At 38.2% G+C, this 17665-nt stretch overlaps 3 protein-coding genes across 5 annotated transcripts; all 3 read left to right on the top strand.

The window, feature by feature from the left end:
• Positions 1–292: 292 nt before the first annotated feature.
• LOC111448978 (plant UBX domain-containing protein 4-like) lies at positions 293–3321 on the top strand. Its single transcript, XM_023088791.1, has 4 exons — positions 293–913; positions 1268–1541; positions 2522–2617; positions 2716–3321. The coding sequence occupies exons 1-4, from the start codon at positions 423–425 to the stop codon at positions 3100–3102; spliced, it is 1248 nt and encodes a 415-aa protein (XP_022944559.1). The 5' UTR covers positions 293–422; the 3' UTR covers positions 3103–3321.
• Positions 3322–7627: 4306 nt separating this feature from the next.
• LOC111448121 (CSC1-like protein At3g21620) lies at positions 7628–13598 on the top strand. 3 transcript variants are annotated; one of them, XM_023087547.1, is made up of 13 exons: positions 7628–7908; positions 8006–8134; positions 8327–8673; positions 8782–8928; positions 9647–9782; positions 9925–10026; positions 10458–10577; positions 10659–10739; positions 10842–11182; positions 11274–11519; positions 11668–11992; positions 12809–13042; positions 13152–13598. In XM_023087547.1, the coding sequence occupies exons 3-13, from the start codon at positions 8360–8362 to the stop codon at positions 13410–13412; spliced, it is 2307 nt and encodes a 768-aa protein (XP_022943315.1). In that variant the 5' UTR covers positions 7628–7908; positions 8006–8134; positions 8327–8359; the 3' UTR covers positions 13413–13598. The 3 variants fall into 3 exon arrangements, with proteins under 3 accessions (XP_022943315.1, XP_022943314.1, XP_022943317.1); XM_023087546.1 differs by having other exon boundaries at positions 7628–7893; XM_023087549.1 differs by having other exon boundaries at positions 7675–7691.
• Positions 13599–14645: 1047 nt separating this feature from the next.
• On the top strand, positions 14646–17657 carry LOC111448399 (uncharacterized membrane protein YuiD-like). Its single transcript, XM_023087973.1, has 5 exons — positions 14646–15021; positions 15134–15290; positions 16533–16583; positions 16738–16830; positions 17433–17657. The coding sequence occupies exons 1-5, from the start codon at positions 14864–14866 to the stop codon at positions 17490–17492; spliced, it is 519 nt and encodes a 172-aa protein (XP_022943741.1). The 5' UTR covers positions 14646–14863; the 3' UTR covers positions 17493–17657.
• The last annotated feature ends 8 nt before the right edge of the window (positions 17658–17665 follow it).

Genomic DNA, 17665 nt, shown 5'->3' on the forward strand with positions numbered 1-17665 from the left:
ATTTTTTTTTTTTTTTTTTTTACTCAAAAACACCATTAAATTTCTCTTACAAACCTAAAAAATAATCCTATCATTGCCAATGAAATTTACAAAATAACGTTAAATTTCTGTTTTTTCTTTTTAATAAAGATTAAGGGTTATAGGATGGAAAGGAATAGGACAACGCCGGCCGAAAACGACACCGTTTCAACGACGCACAGATTAGGGTGCCAGTAGGAGGTGGGTGTGTTCAGTTAAACGCCGTCGTTTGGATGACTTGTACGGAGAAGATATTTTTTTAATTGGAAAAAGAATGGATGCAGATTTGGCAATTGGGCATGGAACCTTGCCGAAACTCCAAGCCATCATCATCATCATCATCACACTATCTCAGATCAGAAGGAAACCAATTTGTTTGAGTTGAAGCCACCGAAAAATCCACCATGGAAACCGAAGCTCAACCCTCGAACCCTCAAAATGATGCAGCTGCCAATGATGCGTTCATCAATTCTTTCATCGAGATCACTTCCTCTTCCAAAGAGGAAGCCCTTTTCTTCTTAGAGAGCCACAATTGGGACCTCGACGCCGCCGTTTCCACCTTCTTGGATAACCATGCCGCCGATGCCGTCGACACCGTCGATGCCACTGCCACTGCCACCGTCACTCGCCCAGTTCCACCGCCCGATTCGCCTGAATTTTCTCCTTCTATGTCGCCATCGCGTTCTCGCTCGCCTTCCCCGCCTGCTTCTCGTGCTCCCTACGAGCTCCGTTCGAGGAGAGCTAGAGGTGAAGCGAAGAAGAAGGTCGACAATAGGGCTTCTGGGAGCAGGACGCATCGCATCCGCACCCTTTCTGACCTTAACCGGCCGGCGGAGGATGACTCGGATAGCGACTCTGATGAGTTTCAAGAGTATTACACTGGTGGTGAGAAGAGGTAGGTTTGATTTTTTATTCATCAAGATTTACTCTAATTTGACTTCTGAGAAAATGTTGGATAATAGAGAGGGGAATGTAAATTTTCCTTTCTTGCTGGTTGCATTAAGCATACGTTTGGAATTTGGATTGAAGGAGCTCATTGGACTCCAGGTTCTGGAATTTTCCAATATGTTTTTTGATTTTTTCTTCGCCTTCTAATATACATGATGGTTGATCTAGCCAGATTTGTTCATGTCATCGATTTCCCGATTCGCAGTGTTCTCTTGGAACATGATTTCGTATCTTCAGTTGCTTACATTTTGGAATAGTTTGTTGACATTGCTTAATGATCTTATTTTACTTTCACTGGCAGTGGAATGCTTGTCCAAGATCCTGCCAAAGGTAATTCTGTCGATGCAATCTTTGATCGAGCCAGACAATCAGCAGTCGATGCACCTATTGAACCATCTTCAGGTTCTAAAAGCTTTACTGGAACTGCAAGATTGCTATCTGGTGAGACGGTGCCATCAATTCCTCGGCACCCTGAGGCTATCACGCACACCGTCACCTTTTGGAGGAACGGATTCTCTGTTGATGATGGTCCTTTACTGAGACTGGATGATCCTGAAAATGCATCTTTTTTAGAGGTAACAGTATTTAAAAACCCCATTTTTGTATTGTTCTTGGTTCCCGAAGTTAAGTTTCTCTTAATGGGTCTTTGAGCTTGCAACTTATCTGAAGGTGACATGCTGCCGCCTAAGATGTTAATTTTCTTTTAATTATGTCCATGGACGCCATTTGATCTGGCTTTTTAGAACTTCAATAATTCTTATAGATGAAATGACTTCAAACTTTCCCAGTCCTAGTCCTGGATAACCTGCTAGGTTCATTTGTTATCGATACTGATAAATGTTAGAAGTCACGAACCTCCACAATGGTATGATATTGTCCACTTTGAACATAAACTCTCATAGCTTTGCTTTTAGTTTCCCAACAGAGATGTATTCTTTACTTATAAACCCATCATGATCCCCTTAATTAGCCAATGTGAGACTCTCCACCAACAATCCTCAACAATTCTCCCTATGGAGCCCTTGAACAGCCTCCCCTTAGTTGAGGCTTGACTCCTTTCTCTGAAGTCCTCAAAAAAAGGGCACCCTTTGTTCGACAATTGAGTCACTTTTTTATTACTTCTTCGAAGCTCCCCACTTCTTTGTTCGATATCTGAGGATTTCATTGACATAGTTAAGCTAAAAGCATGACTTTGATACTATGTTAGGAATCACGAACCTCCACAATGGTATGATATTGTCCACTTTGAGCATAGCTTTGCTTTTGGTTTTCCCAAAAAGTCTCATACCAATAGAAATGTATTCCTTACTTATAAACTCATGCTCATCCCCTTAATTTAACCGATGTGGGACTCCTCGCCAACTATCCTCAACAACAAACTGAGTTGGTTTTGTTATGCTTGAAATCTTTGTGAAGTGTTAGTTGGCTTTACTCTCTCAAGTTTTGGCTATGGAATTGAGATCCAAGATCCAAGTTCGTTAGATTTTCTTTTCACTATTAATTATATTACTTGTGACGGATGTTTATATCTGATAACATGTGTATATTATGGCAGAGTATTAGAAGGTCAGAGTGCCCCGCCGAGCTTGAACCAGCAGATAGGAGGACTTCTGTCCACGTTAACCTTGTCAGAAGGGAGGAAGACTACCCAGTACGTTGATATATATCTCTTTCAGCAACCTATTTTTCTGTACATCATATTAGTACTCCACCTGACTCTTATTGTTCCCATGTCATCTCCTACCACAGGAACCTGTGAAGCGCTGCAACGCTCCATTCCAGGGCATCGGGAGAACATTAGCTAGTGACTCACCGAACTCGGTTGCTCCTGAGCTGACTTCTGCTGCTACTTCACTGAATGTTGCTCCATCCCCATCAACAGGTTTGGTGGTAGACGACTCGTTGCCAATGACTTCTCTTCAGCTAAGGTTAGCAGACGGGACACGAATGGTGTCGCGTTTCAATCACCACCATACAATCAGGGACATTCGTGGATTCATTGATGCATCAAGGCCTACTGGTGCAAGAAATTACCAACTCCAGACGATGGGTTTCCCTCCCAAACAGTTGGCTGAATTGGATCAAACTATCGAACAAGCTGGAATAGCCAATTCTGTTGTGATTCAGAAGTTCTAAGTTAGCAGACATTGCTGAAACTCATTCGACAGCAAAGGTTAGCAGACATTGAAACCAAGTTTTTTCCATCCTATGTCTTATTTGGGTTTTGATATAGCTATGTTTCTGTACAAGTTTGCTTTGACAAGTGGCCTAGTTGGCATTTTAGGCGAATTATCATGTTATGATAGTATAGTTTTATTCCGTTAACAAGAATGGTTCTATAAATTATTTCCATCTCTTCATAGCTTCAAGCATATGATATAGCTGAGTGAGTAAGAGAGAGTGAGATCTTGAGGTTTGATTTGGTCTATATCCATCGGTATCTTGTCATGTTGTCATGTTGTTGTGTATGTCACCTTGCAAAAGGCGTGAGAGAACATGAGTCAATAAACTTGATTAAGTAAAAGAAGTTGTATCTGGAACAACTTTAACTCTCCCACAACAAAAAGAATTGAAAAACATAGAGTTTAATGTTATTCCGTATAAAGAAACTCTTTAAGTTGGTTTTTTTTTTTTTTTTTTTTTTTTTTTTTTTTTTTTTTTTTTTTTTTTTTTTGGTATCTCGGTGTATTTTGATTAAGGGTCAAAACCAACACCCATTCCATTTGATGGACATATATGGGATACGGACTTTACAAACCCAAGGCTTTCGGGAGGATGCTTTGAGCAATGTCGATCTCATCATCTGCTAGATCCACGACCCGTGCTTTCCCTTTGGTCAGTTTCATGTTTTCAACTAAGAGCCCCAACTAATGAGCCTGCATCTTCGTCAACTACAGCAATGCCGCCCTGTGTCATAATCTACAATCCGATTGTGCCTCGAGGAAATCATCGAGGACGATGACTAAGTTAGGTGGGGGAGAATGTCACAACCATACTACGAAGAGAGTAGGTTGTGACCCTCACGTCATGACAAGCAAAGCGGCGTCCCTCAAGAGACGCCCATTCGGCCATATCGGGCCAATATAGAAGAGTGTCATGATGCGATCGAGGAGGACGATGCATCATCCAACACACCACCACACAAAGTGGGCATTGAAGATAAGTTGAGACATAAGCAAGACAAAGACATTGAATAGACATGAAGGGTAAAGATAGGCTTGATGAAGGGTCGGGTAGGGCCCTGGGCCTTAACCTCAAAAGTCGGGGTTTCGGAAGGAATTCGGGGCATGCAGTTCGGGAGTTAAGTGCGTCCATATGAAATATGAACGCTCGCCAAGTTTGGTGTCAATCGGACACCGGACGGACAATGCACGATACCGTATGACCGTTCAAAAATCATGTCACGCCTGAAAGATTGAAAATGGCTCAAAATGTACTATATACCATGGTGTTAGCTCTCCACCGCCCCTAGGCCCTGTGGCCTAAGTGAGCTACCCTGTGGCACATACGTGTGTCATAGTGTGGGTGAGCGTGCCGAGACGAGTGTCTCGGGCGACTTCCTTTGAAATGAGTTTTTGAAGAACAGTACCGGACGGCACGGGTGCGCCAGTATTGCGCCCCAACCCGCATGTTGGAGGTTGCTACATACACCCGCTATCCAACACGGTATCCGTAAATGACATGGCATTGGTACGGGAGGGCCAATGCCTCGATTAAACCGGATGGATGGATGTTCGGGAAGTCCCAATGAGATGAACGACACGCGGACCCATTCTCGATGGCATGACCGAGCGAGTTATGATGGCCGACGACATCCCGAGACTCGGGATGACGTCAAGACATATGGGCCCTGTCGATGGGGATCGAGATGACAAGATGAGATGCGGCGTTGCATTGAGAGACCTTGGACCAAGCAGAGGCAAGGTCGAGCCGAATGACTTGGCCTAGTGTAGAGGCAAGTCGGATGTATCGCAGACGATTGAACATACACACACAGACGGCGTGTGTGGTTGAACAAGCTTGGATTCCGCACAAGCGATGTTCGATTGGCGAAGACAAACCTCGTCTAAGGTCCGACGAAGCCACAAAACCCGCGAAAAATATATATGGGGTTTAATTCCCTTTAAGGCTAGTCGTGAGCGTGTCAAGATCATGACACCGCACGGTAGAAGAAGTAGGACCGTGACACCCTGCTCACACGCCGGCTACCGGATTCCAACACCAGAAAAAAAGGGGACGATCATAACTTTATGAACTTTTAATTGCCAATAAAATCAACTTTAAGGAAAGATTAATCAAGAACGTGAAACCTTTTGGATTCTTAGCTTCTCTCTGAACGTGAAACCTTTTGGATTCTTAGCTTCTCTCTATTAAAGAAAATAATTAACACATTGGTTGACCCTAAAAAGCCCAGCCAGACAGCTTTTGTCACGTCCTTCACTTTTTAATTCTTTTCTATATTATTATATTTTCTTTTCTATTTTTCAACTTAATAATAAATTTATGTAGTTTTCATTTTTTTTTTAAGAATATTTATTTATTTAACTGATTAAATATTGTATAATTAAAAAGTCAAGAATTCAAAATTTTAAATCTTTCGGTTGAAAAGTATTATGATATTTTATAATAACATATAATTCATTGATTTTATTAAAAAAAATTCTCATTGATTAAAGTATTTTTTCAATATAGAGAGCTGTGTCCAAATTTTAAATCATAAATTTGTTCAATCACATCCTAAACAGTAGAAATTAAGTTTGGGTTTAGAATTTAAAATATTGATAGAAATTAGTGCTTTTATTAATTTTATCATAATAATATTATATTCATATTCATATTTATTTGTAGGTTATATAATATCATCCGCCTGATTTTTGAATTTGTGTTAATAAATTCTTAAATATTTAATTTTGTATATTATAAATTTATGTCATATTCTATATTTTTAAAAAGAAGTTGGGATAATTTAAACATAAATTGAAACGGTATGGATCTTATAAAATTAAAATATGATGAATATTTATTAAATATAAAAGAAAAAAGAAAAAGAAAGAGCCACCATACCAGCGTGTCGGCATCCTTTGATTTTATATTTATTTATTTCATAAAACCTAATTAATTTATTGGTTTTCACATATATATATATATATATATTAACCTATGATTAAGAGTTGAATATGATACACGTGTTAAATCGTAATAAAAGGCTAAATATCCTGAACACTCTAGAATTCACCCTTGAACGCAAAATTTCACTCTCCTCTATCACTTAATTGAATGGGTTTCGAGAGTCCTGAATGTTGGATGAAAGTCCCCACGTCGGCTAATTTAAGGAATCATTATGAGTTTATAATAAAAAAATATTCCCTCAATTGGTAGGAGCCCTCTTGGGAAGCCCAGAGTAAAGCCATGAGAACTTACGCTCAAAGTGGGCAATATCATACCATTGTGGAGAGTCGTGTTCATCTAACATGGTATCAGAGTCAAGCCATAAACTTAGTCATGTCAATAGAATCCTCAAATGTCGAACAAAGTATTGTGAGTTTCGATTAAGGGTACGAGTCATTTTTGGAAGTCCAAAGCAAAGTCATGAGAGCTTATGCTCAAAGTGAATAATATCGTACTATTGTGGAGAGTCGTATTCATCTAACATAGTATCAGAGTCATGCCCTAAACTTAGTCACGTCAATAGAATCCTCAAATGTCAAACAAAGTATTGTGAGCCTCGATTATGGAAAAGTGTACTTTGTTCGAGGGGAAGTATTGGATGAAAATTTTATATCGGTTAATTTAGGGAACGATCTAACATGGTATCGACGGATTATTTTTTCATCATAAATAGAAAAAAAAAAAAGGGAAAAAAAAACGGGGCAGGTGAAAAGGGAAATCCAATTTTTCTCATTACTTTTCTGGGATGACATGATACGCCATAAAAAGAGTTATTTATATTCTAATTATGACCCCCACCGATAATGCTCTTTAAAGTTATGGCCCAAATCTTTATTACTTATCAAATCTGCCTCAATTCTCAAAAAACTTTTCATTTTGGTCCTTCTTTTCTCAATTATTTGCAACATTTCATTGTAATACTAATCTTTCCATACAACGCCACGTGGCAAAGACCCACGAGACCAAAGTTTAAATATTTAAATACATATTTATTATATAATACGTAATCAATAAAGCTTACAAATATAGACAAATATTCACTGACGTGGGTTACCACTTTATTAGTTGTTAATTAACATATTTTAGTGTAATAATTTGGATTTATTTAATTTAATCCTTAATACATTTAATTTTTTAAAAGTTCTATAATTTAGTTATATATTTAAAATTGATTAATTTTAATTTTAAAAAAATTGTCAAGGATTTGTAATAAAGATTAGAGATAAATATTGTAATTTAATATAAAATTTAAAGATTCCATAATATATTACTTAATTAATTTCTAAATTATGTTGCGCATGTTAGAGATTGAATCCAATTATGGACGATGTAGGGAATTTTTAATTATGCAGGGACTAAATTGCAATTTGGGGAAAGTGATAATTTAACGCGGGTATGAGATGAATCACAGCCGTTTATTAGAGATCGAACGGTGAGTAAGAGGTCAGAGACCAGCCGAGGGGTCGATTTCAAAGGAGCCGTTAGACAGAGTGGTGCCTGCGGGAGGGCCTGGCCGTATGTCTCCCTCTCCTTCAATTAAATGCAATGTTTATGAGGTTTGGTCTCCCCATCATCATCCTATGAAACTCCCGGAGTTTTGATTTCCCACACAGAACTGAAGAACAGTTAATTTTTTTTATTGAAAGCGTCTCAGTTCCCATTTTCCTGTCACTGTTTTCAATTCTTTGAACTCCCCTTTTCAATCAATCACCGATCATTTCGGCCTTTTCGTTTAGTTTATTGTTCTGTCAAGTACAGGTGGGTGCATAAGATGTGAGCATCATGTATTCACACCTCACATGATTAAGACAGTCTGCTGCTGATTTCTTCTTCTGTTTCTCCCCTTTAATCTGTGTTATCCATTTTTCAGAACCATAACTTTGTTTGGATTACTGGGTGCTCTTTTGATCTTGATGTTCTTGATGTTCTTGGATGGAATCTGCCTTTTGGTCTCTACTTCAACATTTTGAGTACTGGTTAGCTTAGCTAAACTGAAACAGTGAGTATCTGTTCTTTGTTGGGGAAGATCCTGAGTTGAAATCGTGTAAAAAAATTGCCCAGAGTGTTAGTTCTTTGGATTTGTAAATTGGGTTTTAGAGGATTTGTTGCTAGTGAGACGATTGTTGTAAACTTTTTGTAGAATTTTCTCTTGATCATTCCAAAACGTACTGAATCCTATGTTTTTGTGCAGATCGGTAGCTATTTACTTGAAGGGGTTAGTTAAATGGCAACCATCGTTGACATAGGAGTTGGGGCAGCCATTAACATTCTTAGTGCCTTTGCGTTCTTTCTAGTATTTGCTTTACTTAGAATACAGCCAGTTAACGACAGGGTGTATTTTCCCAAATGGTATATCAAAGGCTTAAGAGGAAGTCCATTGTCCAGTGGTGCAATTGTAGGCAGAATTATCAATTTGGATTTTAGATCATACTTGAAGTTTCTGAACTGGATGGTTGCAGCTTTGCAAATGCCAGAACCGGAGTTAATCGATCACGCCGGGCTTGATTCTGCTGTTTATCTGAGGATTTACTTGTTAGGGTATTTATGTTTTTTTCTTTCTTAGTATTTGTAGTTTACCATATGCTGTCCTAGAATTCATCAATTGTGTATATTAAGCTTATTTTTTGCTTGCTATCTTGTTTGTAGGCTCAAAATTTTTGTGCCCATTGCATGTCTGGCTTTCACAATCATGGTGCCTGTTAATTGGACAAATGGAACTTTGGAGCGTTCTTCTTTGAATTACAGCAATATAGACAAGCTTTCCATTTCTAACATTCCTATTGGATCACGTAGGTATGATGCAGAATTTTTCTATGAAACACTCACTTTGACATGCATGATTTTCCTTCCTCGTATGATATCATACAGTAGAAATGGTTAGAAATCACGACCCTTCGTAATGGTATGATATTGTCCACTGACTTTGATTTGGGCTTCCCCAAAAGGCCTCATACCGATAGAGATGTATTCCTTATAAATCCATGATCATTCCCTAAATTAGTCAATGTAGGACTCTCTCCCAACAATCCTCAACAATCCTCCCCTCGAACAAATTACACCATAGAACCTCCCTTGAGGCCTATAGAGCCCTCAAACAGCCTCCTCTTAATTGAGGCTCGACTCCTTTCTTTGGAGCCCTCGAACAAAGTACACCCTTTGTTCGACACTTGAGTCACTTCTTTACTACACCTTCGAGGCTCACAACTTATTTGTTCGACATTTGAGAATTCTATTTACATGACTAATGGTAGAAATCAAGACCCTCCACAATGGTATGGTATTGTCCACTTTGAGCATAAGCTTTCATGGTTTTGCTTCGGGCTTCCCCAAATTAGCCAATATGAAACTCCCTCCCAATAGAAATGACATTTTTTACTATTTAGAGTTTTTTTTTTAAAAAAAAAAAACTCAAACCCCACGAGAACTTTCGACTGAGCTGTAAGCTTCATGATTTCATCACCATGTTATATCATAAAAGATGTTCAACTTCTTCCAAAATCACTTATTGCAGATTCTGGACCCATTTGGTAATGGCTTATGTTTTTACCTTTTGGACTTGCTATGTGTTGAAAAAGGAGTATGAGACTGTTGCCACAATGAGGCTGCATTTTCTTGCATCTGAAAACCGGCGTCCTGATCAGTTCACAGTAAGATTGTCACTGAGTAACTGGTTATATTTTGTCAAAAATGGTACAAGGAGTTCTTAAAAGTACTAGGATATTCCAAGCTTTGTGGGAATTGGAGAATGAGAATGGTTCCTTGGTTTCTGACATCAATTACATGATGCAGGTGATTGTTAGAAATGTACCACCAGACCCGGATGAATCCGTTAGTGAGCTTGTTGAACATTTTTTCCTGGTCAATCATCCTGAACATTATTTAACTCATCAGGTTAGTATTATTGGATTTTTCCGGAATTGCACTGTGAGATCCCGCATCAGTTGAGGAGGAGAACAAATCATTCTTTATAAGGGTGCCCTAGCAGACACGTTTTAAAAACCTTGCCCAAAAGAGAAAACCTAAAGAGGATAATGTCTAGCAGGGGACTTGGGCTGTTATAAATGATATCAGACCCATACATCGGGCGATGTGTCAGCGAGGAGGCTAATCCCCGAAGGGGTGGATTGTGAGAATCCCACGTCGGTTGGGGAGAAGAACAAAACCTTCTTTATAGCCCGAATGGGAAAGTTCAGAGAGGACATTATCTGCTAGTGGTGGGTTTGGGCTGTTACATGCACAAACATCTTCCGTTGAGGAATTGATTAGGATTTGTGATTTATGTTCTCCTGAAACTTTCTGAAGTTATTCTTACGATTATGCAGATTGTTTATGATGCAAACAAACTCTCTAAGTTGGTTGAGGAGAAGAAAAAAATGCAGAATTGGCTAGATTTCTACCAACTTAAATATTCTCGAAACCAGTCTAAGAGGGCCACTATGAAGGTACAGTTCTTGAACTGGTGAATTGGTAATTCTTTGATGTTGCACTTGACATGTTTTCTATTACTAACATCATGTGAGCAGACTGGTTTTCTAGGTCTTTGGGGGGACGAGGTCGACGCCATAAATTATTATTCGTCAAAAATCGAAATCCTATCAAAAGAAGTGAGTTATAACAGTAACCTTTCACCCATTCTCCCACGATCATGGTATTCTGTGATATCATTGAGATATAACTTACATTATTCTCCAAATGACTTTGTTCAGATATCACTGGAGGCTGATAAGACAGTGAACCATCCTAAATCAATCATGCCAGCAGCTTTTGTTTCTTTCAAATCTCGGTGGGGTGCTGCTGTTTGTGCACAAACTCAACAGTCAAGAAATCCAACCATTTGGTTGACAGAATGGGCTCCCGAACCCCGTGATGTGTACTGGGATAACCTGGCGATCCCTTTCGTGTCACTGGCAATCAGGAGGCTTATTGCTGGAGTTGCCTTCTTTTTCCTTACCTTCTTTTTCATGATACCCATTGCATTGGTTCAGTCCCTAGCAAACCTTGAGAGTATTGAGAAAACGGCTCCCTTCCTCAAACCCATTATTGAATTGTGAGTATCCTTTCTCTTCACACGTCGCCCGGTGCATACTGTTCTTGATTTTATCTTCTAACATGTAGCCTGCCTGCTAATGACAATGCAGGGACTTCATTAAGTCAGTTATCCAAGGTTTTCTTCCCGGAATCGCTTTGAAGATTTTCCTCATCTTTCTTCCTTCAATACTGATGTTAATGTCGAAATTCGAAGGATTTATTAGTCGATCGTCTTTGGAGAGAAGATCCGCCAACAAATATTACATTTTCCTGTTTGTTAATGTGTTTCTTGGTAGTATAATCACTGGAACCGCATTCCAGCAACTTAATAACTTCCTACACCAGTCTGCAAACGAGTAAGCCATAACTTATAATCTGTTCATGAACAGTTCATGGTTGGTTGCCAATAATTTAGTGAGAAGAATGCGTTGTGTTTGTACATGTGTGGTTGAGATTATATATATATAACGACTTTCGTCATAGCTAATTCGACATTTTCTGCAGCATTCCGAAGACGATTGGCGTCTCCATCCCCATGAAGGCAACTTTCTTTATTACCTTCATAATGGTGGATGGTTGGGCTGGAATTGCTGCTGAGATTTTGAGGCTTAGGCCTTTGATCATTTACCACCTTAGGAACTTCTTCTTGGTGAAGACTGAAAAGGATAGAGAAGAAGCCATGGATCCAGGAACTCTCGAGTTCAACGTGGGCGAACCTCGAATTCAACTCTATTTCTTACTTGGCCTTGTTTATGCTGTAGTCACACCTCTTCTCCTTCCGTTTATTGTAGTCTTCTTCGCATTGGCATATGTCGTCTACCGTCATCAGGTAAAACTATTTCGTCTAACTTCAGCTGTGTAGTTTACCTCCCCCATGTTCCTTTTATGTTTGCAAATATTGAGGTTTAAACTTCATGAAATAAGGATATATATGGTCCTCTGTTTTGAGAACATCGGTGCCATTAACTTCTTTGATATATACCCTACAAAAATCGAGACACAGCCTATATATAGTTTTTCATGACTGATTTGTTGAGAATTGTTGGGAGAGGAGTCCTACGTCATGGGTTTATAAGTAAAATCACGAGAGCTTATGCTCAAAGTGAACAACATCATACCATTGTGAAGGTTCGTGATTCCTAACATAGTATCAGAGTTATGCCCTTAACTTACCCATATCAATAGAATTCTCAAAGGTTGAATAAAGAAGTTGTGAACCTCGAAGGTGTAGTCAAAAGTGACTCAAGTGTCGAACAAATGGTGTACTTTGTACCCTTTGTTCGAGGGCTCCAGAGAAGGAGTCGAGCCTCGATTAAGGGGTGATTGTTCAAGGGCTCCATAGGCCTCAATGGAGGCTATATGGTATACTTTGTTCGAGGGAGAATTGTTGAGGATTATTGGGGGAGGAGTCCCACATTGGCTAATTAAGGGGTTGATTATGGGTTTATAAGTAAGGAAGTATGTCTCCGATGAGGTCTTTTGGGAAAACATTTCCCAAAAGTAAAGTCACGAGAGCTTATACTCAAAATGGACAATGTCATACCATTTTGGAGGTTCGTGATTCCTAACACGATGGTCAAGCCTCTCATTTCTCCCTTTTGTTCCTTTTGTTGTATTTTTGAAGTTTTTTCTCCAAACTTTGCAGATCATAAATGTGTACAACCAAGAGTATGAAAGTGCAGCAGCATTCTGGCCCGATGTCCATGGGCGGATCATTGTCGCCTTAGTTGTTTCACAGCTACTATTAATGGGACTACTCAGTACAAAAGAAGCTGCTCAATCAACTCCCTTGCTCATCACATTGCCAATCTTGACTATATGGTTTCATTTGTTCTGTAAAGACCGTTACGAACCCGCTTTTGTTCGATATCCATTACAGGTTAACACAGACCTTATCTCACTGTTTTTAGTTGTTTCAGATTGGTTGCTCATGAGATAATAGTATAGGGACTTCTAGCATCACCTCACCCTATTGAATGAACTTTCAGGAAGCAATGATGAAAGATACATTGGAGCGAGCAAGGGAGCCAAACTTGAACTTGAAAGGATTCCTTCAAAATGCATACGTTCATCCAGTTTTCAAGCACGACGAAGACGACGTAGAAATTGAAACGGATTCTGAAGATGGGCGACATGGGCCAGTGCTGGTGCCAACAAAACGCCATTCTCGTAGGAATACGCCATTGCCAAGCAAGCACAGCGGTCCCTTATTGTCTTCACATTCAGAAGTTGATGGAGGAGTTTCATAACATTCAGAAGTGGTGAGCTTGCTATTGTTTTTTAATGGTGTGTGTATATTTCACTTGATGAGGAAGGGGGGAGGACACTGTAAATGATGAGTTAGGATAGACGCTTAGAAAAGTTCTTAAAACTGACAAATAGTGCAGTTTTTGTGTTCTGTTTTTGTTCTTATAGAGTGAATTTGGAATAATAAAATGATAAATTTATTATGGAATTGTTTGGTTCTTGCACTGTCTTATAAAATTTTTACTTTTGTTTCTGTCAAATAACAGAGTAGACTGTGAGTGTGTGCACGTTCATAATGAGGAACGTGAAACCTTTCTCTAGTCAATGCGTTTTAAAACTGTGAAATTGATGACGATATGTAATGGGTCAAAGTAAACAATATCTACTAGTAATGGGCTTGAATTGTTACAAATTGTATCATAACCACACACGAGGTGGTGTGCCAGTGAGGACGTTGACTCCTAAGGGAGGTGGATTGTGAGATCTCACATCGGTTGGAGAGGGGAACAAAACATTTCTTATAAGGGTGTGGAAACCTCACCCCAATAGATGCTACCGTGAAATTGACGGCGATACGTAATGGGTTAAAGCGAACAATATCTAGTAGTGACATAAGGGTGTAGAAACTTCTCCCTAACAGACGTGTTTTAAAACCGTGAGGCTGACAGCGATACGTAACGGGCCAAAATGAACAATATTTGTTATATGCTAACTGTTCAAGGGTGTGGAAACCTCTCCCTAGCAATCGTGTTTTAAAACCATGAAGCTGACGACGATAACTAACAGGTCAAAACAAACAATAACTACAAGTGGTTGACTTTAACTATTACAACATCAAAAACTCAAATTTGTGCCCTTCCACTCGATTTTTACTACATTCATAATATAATATAATCTAATCTCTAATAGCAATTATTATAAGCTATAACTTCAAACTTTATTATAACATCTATTATATCCGTAAAAAATGTTATAAAATATTTTACACTTTTAATAATATAGATTGTCATGACATATGATAAATACTATAAAAAGTTGATGATAGTGTTTTTTTTGTAAGCTATCGTATCCATTATTTATTGCATATTTAATTTTTTTTTTAATTAATAAATTTATTATATAAAATTGAATTTTGTGGGTAATAAAATGTTTGAAAAATTAGCACAAGCTTTTCAAACATTTATGTTTTTCTCATGTGCGTGACAATAATTTTTTGCCCAACTCGGAAATGTACATTGAACAATAGAATACAAAATAGTAGTTTGGGAAGATCCTCTCATCCAGAGCAGCAGCCGATGAATCCATTTATTTATACAAATTAGTCCAAAATCTGACGGAAAAATATTACAAATCTCCGAATCCAACCTTCTTCCCCAATCGGAATCGTATCCTCCCTCCGTCGTTGAAGCTTCCGGCGAGCGACCAGAGAGGTAAGTGTTGAGCATTTGTGCTAATGGACGAGGTGATGACGGTTGGGGATGCGTTCTCGTCGTCCGTTAAACCGTCGTTGTTTCCATTGGCACCGGATCCTTTGCTCACTTCCAATCTCCCTCTTATCTCCGCCTTCCTCGCTGGCGCCATCGCCCAGTTTCTCAAGATCTTTACCACCTGGTACACTTTCTCTGCTTTGTTGATTTTTCGTATTGCGAGTTTTGTGTACATTTCTCCACGATCTGAGGGAGCCAGAGCTTAATCTGTTGTGTTCTGGTTTTTGGGCTCTTAGGTATAAGGAAAGAAAATGGGAATCTAAACGGATGTTTGGTTCTGGCGGAATGCCTTCATCTCACTCTGCAACTGTGACTGCTTTGGCCCTTGCTATTGCCCTGCAGGAAGGATCCGGAGGACCTGCTTTTGCCGTCGCCGTAGTCTTTGCATGTGTTGTATGTGCTTGATTCCTTCTTTCTTCTTGTTTACATGCTTGTGTTCTTTCGTTTACTTTCCTCTTCTGATGCCCTGATTACTGAAAGAATTTAGAAAATTTTGGCTTTCTGTTCCATTAGCTGTAATGCTTGTTTTGATTTACAGTTTAGGATGAATAATAATTTATAAGTATAGTTCTTGAATATTTAGTTTCTTTGTACCTTAAATAGTTTCTAACAAGTTCTTAAAACTTTCATGGTTGTATCTATTCAGGTCATCTACTTTATAACTTTTCTAGTAAGTCTTAAAATGGTTAATTTGTACCTAATTAGTTTTTATTGTTTGCTTCATTAGTCCAAACATTTGCGAGGCATAAAGGTGATATATTTTAGGATCACGATTTACGTCAAAAATCATGTCGTCCTATCAATTTTAAATTACACACGGTTAATAGGTTTTTGTTAGTGTTAAATGAATTAATATTACTTATTTGACATAAAATTGAATGTTTTAAACTTGTTTAAAAAGTTTGAAAATCATACGGTTTTATGAAACCGTGTGCTATGGCTCGAATCCATAGTCAATCCTATTTACGAATGTATGCTAGATCAAGATTATGCTAGACTAAATTTTGTATTTGATGGCCTGAACTGTTTTATTTGATTTCACAGGTATTCGCTATATGTACTTCATGATCAAATTTGTTTAGTTAAATCTTGTTTTGTGATCAAATATGTTTAGTTAAATCTTGTTGTTTTGATTACATGTCTGTTGCTTTTGTATTCTGAAATGGTAACTTGGCTGCTTTTGTATCAACTCTGCCTTCTTCGCGTCGTCGCTCTTGTATTTTATTTACATTTCTGTCGTGTTTCAATCCTGTAATGATAACTCGGCTGTTCTTGTAAAGACTTTGCCTCCTTGGCGTTGTCGTTTCCTGTCTCTTTGTTTCTGCTTCTTCTGCAAACCAGATGAGTATTAACAATATCATTCTATCAGTTCCAAATCAGCTAAAAATGTCAGTGAATATGTTGACAATTGCAATTCCAGTGATAGTACTGGACTTTACTCCTTCGTATCTCCTTTCGCACAGTACCCGACAAGTTGGTTTAAACTGCTTTTGAATGTTTTTGTTTCTAATTAAAATTTGATTTTCGTTGTTATTATTTTTCTATATGATCGATTGGACTTTAAGCTTCGGGTTTTTTGAACACTTTTTAATGTTTTAATGTAATTGGCTTTCATGCATTTTCAATTTCTTGAAGGTAATGTATGATGCTTCTGGAGTCAGACTTCATGCTGGTCTTCAAGCCGAGGTAAGTTCTTTAGAAAGTATATATAGGTTCCATTTTTTTTATCTTTCATTTATCATTACCACTTCCATCTATGTCACCTTGAGTCTGATTATTATGTCCATCGTACAAAACTGTTCATCTTTTCCCATTAAGTCTTATCATTTGATGATCACAGTTGCTGAACCAAATAGTTTGCGAGTTTCCTCCTGAACATCCTCTGTCCAGTATTAGACCATTGCGAGATTCACTTGGACACACTCCACTTCAGGTCAGTGCATTTGCTTCATATATGTATGTTGGGATATGGAACCATATGATATTAAAAGCTTAGCCTTGCAAATTTGTATCCTTCATATATTCTGGAGTAAAAAAAGAAACAATGAAAAAGAAAACTCCGAACTCTTTTGCTATGATGGAATACTATACCAAAGTTTGTCAATTTGAACATAACTCAATGGATATGATATCAACTAATATCCCAATGGTCGATGGTTCAATCTCTTACCCTACAATTCTTTGAAATTAAAAAAAAAATAGTGAATTCGAAGGTAAACTATGAAATGCCACTTTTTGCTATGGCTTATATGCTAATTATTTGAATACTATCAGATGCAATAATCATTTGCATTGTGTTTTTCCAAGCTAAGTATTGTAATGCTGCTGCTGACCGTTAATTAACTTAATATCATCCAACTGGATTGGGACATGGATATTATGTCTTGTTAGCCTTGTTTTACTATTATCTAAAATGACTCATTTTGAAGCACTAATATTGTGTATTATCTTCATAATGATGCATTGTTCTAGTCAACTTCATCCAGATAGAAAGAATTTTGTTAATTCATATTCACTCTCTGGTATCGATAACAGGTTGTTGCAGGTGCTGTGCTGGGATGTCTAGTGGCTTATTTTACAAGAAATCAAAACTAGATTATGGAATTTGAACATCAGGATCAAGTATGGCTTTTCATTCATTGGAACCACTTGAACAAGTGTAAAGAAAAAAAATGGTTGCTGTTAAGGCATTGGACTGGGTGATTGTTCTTCCATAATTGGGACTCCAATGAATGCAGAAATGATATATTCTTTGGTTCAGATCTCGC

The sequence above is a fragment of the Cucurbita moschata genome, unplaced genomic scaffold (genome assembly GCF_002738365.1).
Source record: "Cucurbita moschata cultivar Rifu unplaced genomic scaffold, Cmos_1.0 Cmo_Scf00010, whole genome shotgun sequence".
NCBI lineage: Eukaryota > Viridiplantae > Streptophyta > Magnoliopsida > Cucurbitales > Cucurbitaceae > Cucurbita > Cucurbita moschata.

Excerpts from the sequence above, each read along its gene's own strand:
- LOC111448121 (XM_023087547.1), top strand. The coding sequence starts at position 8,360 with ATGGCAACCATCGTTGACATAGGAGTTGGGGCAGCCATTAACATTCTT. Across the intron at positions 10,740-10,841 it reads TCGAAATCCTATCAAAAGAA|ATATCACTGGAGGCTGATAA; the intron begins GTGAGTTATAAC and ends GACTTTGTTCAG. Across the intron at positions 13,043-13,151 it reads TTGTTCGATATCCATTACAG|GAAGCAATGATGAAAGATAC; the intron begins GTTAACACAGAC and ends ATGAACTTTCAG.
- LOC111448978 (XM_023088791.1), top strand. The coding sequence starts at position 423 with ATGGAAACCGAAGCTCAACCCTCGAACCCTCAAAATGATGCAGCTGCC. Across the intron at positions 914-1,267 it reads TACACTGGTGGTGAGAAGAG|TGGAATGCTTGTCCAAGATC; the intron begins GTAGGTTTGATT and ends TTTCACTGGCAG. Across the intron at positions 1,542-2,521 it reads AAAATGCATCTTTTTTAGAG|AGTATTAGAAGGTCAGAGTG; the intron begins GTAACAGTATTT and ends ATATTATGGCAG.
- LOC111448399 (XM_023087973.1), top strand. The coding sequence starts at position 14,864 with ATGGACGAGGTGATGACGGTTGGGGATGCGTTCTCGTCGTCCGTTAAA. Across the intron at positions 15,022-15,133 it reads CTCAAGATCTTTACCACCTG|GTATAAGGAAAGAAAATGGG; the intron begins GTACACTTTCTC and ends TTGGGCTCTTAG. Across the intron at positions 16,584-16,737 it reads ATGCTGGTCTTCAAGCCGAG|TTGCTGAACCAAATAGTTTG; the intron begins GTAAGTTCTTTA and ends TGATGATCACAG.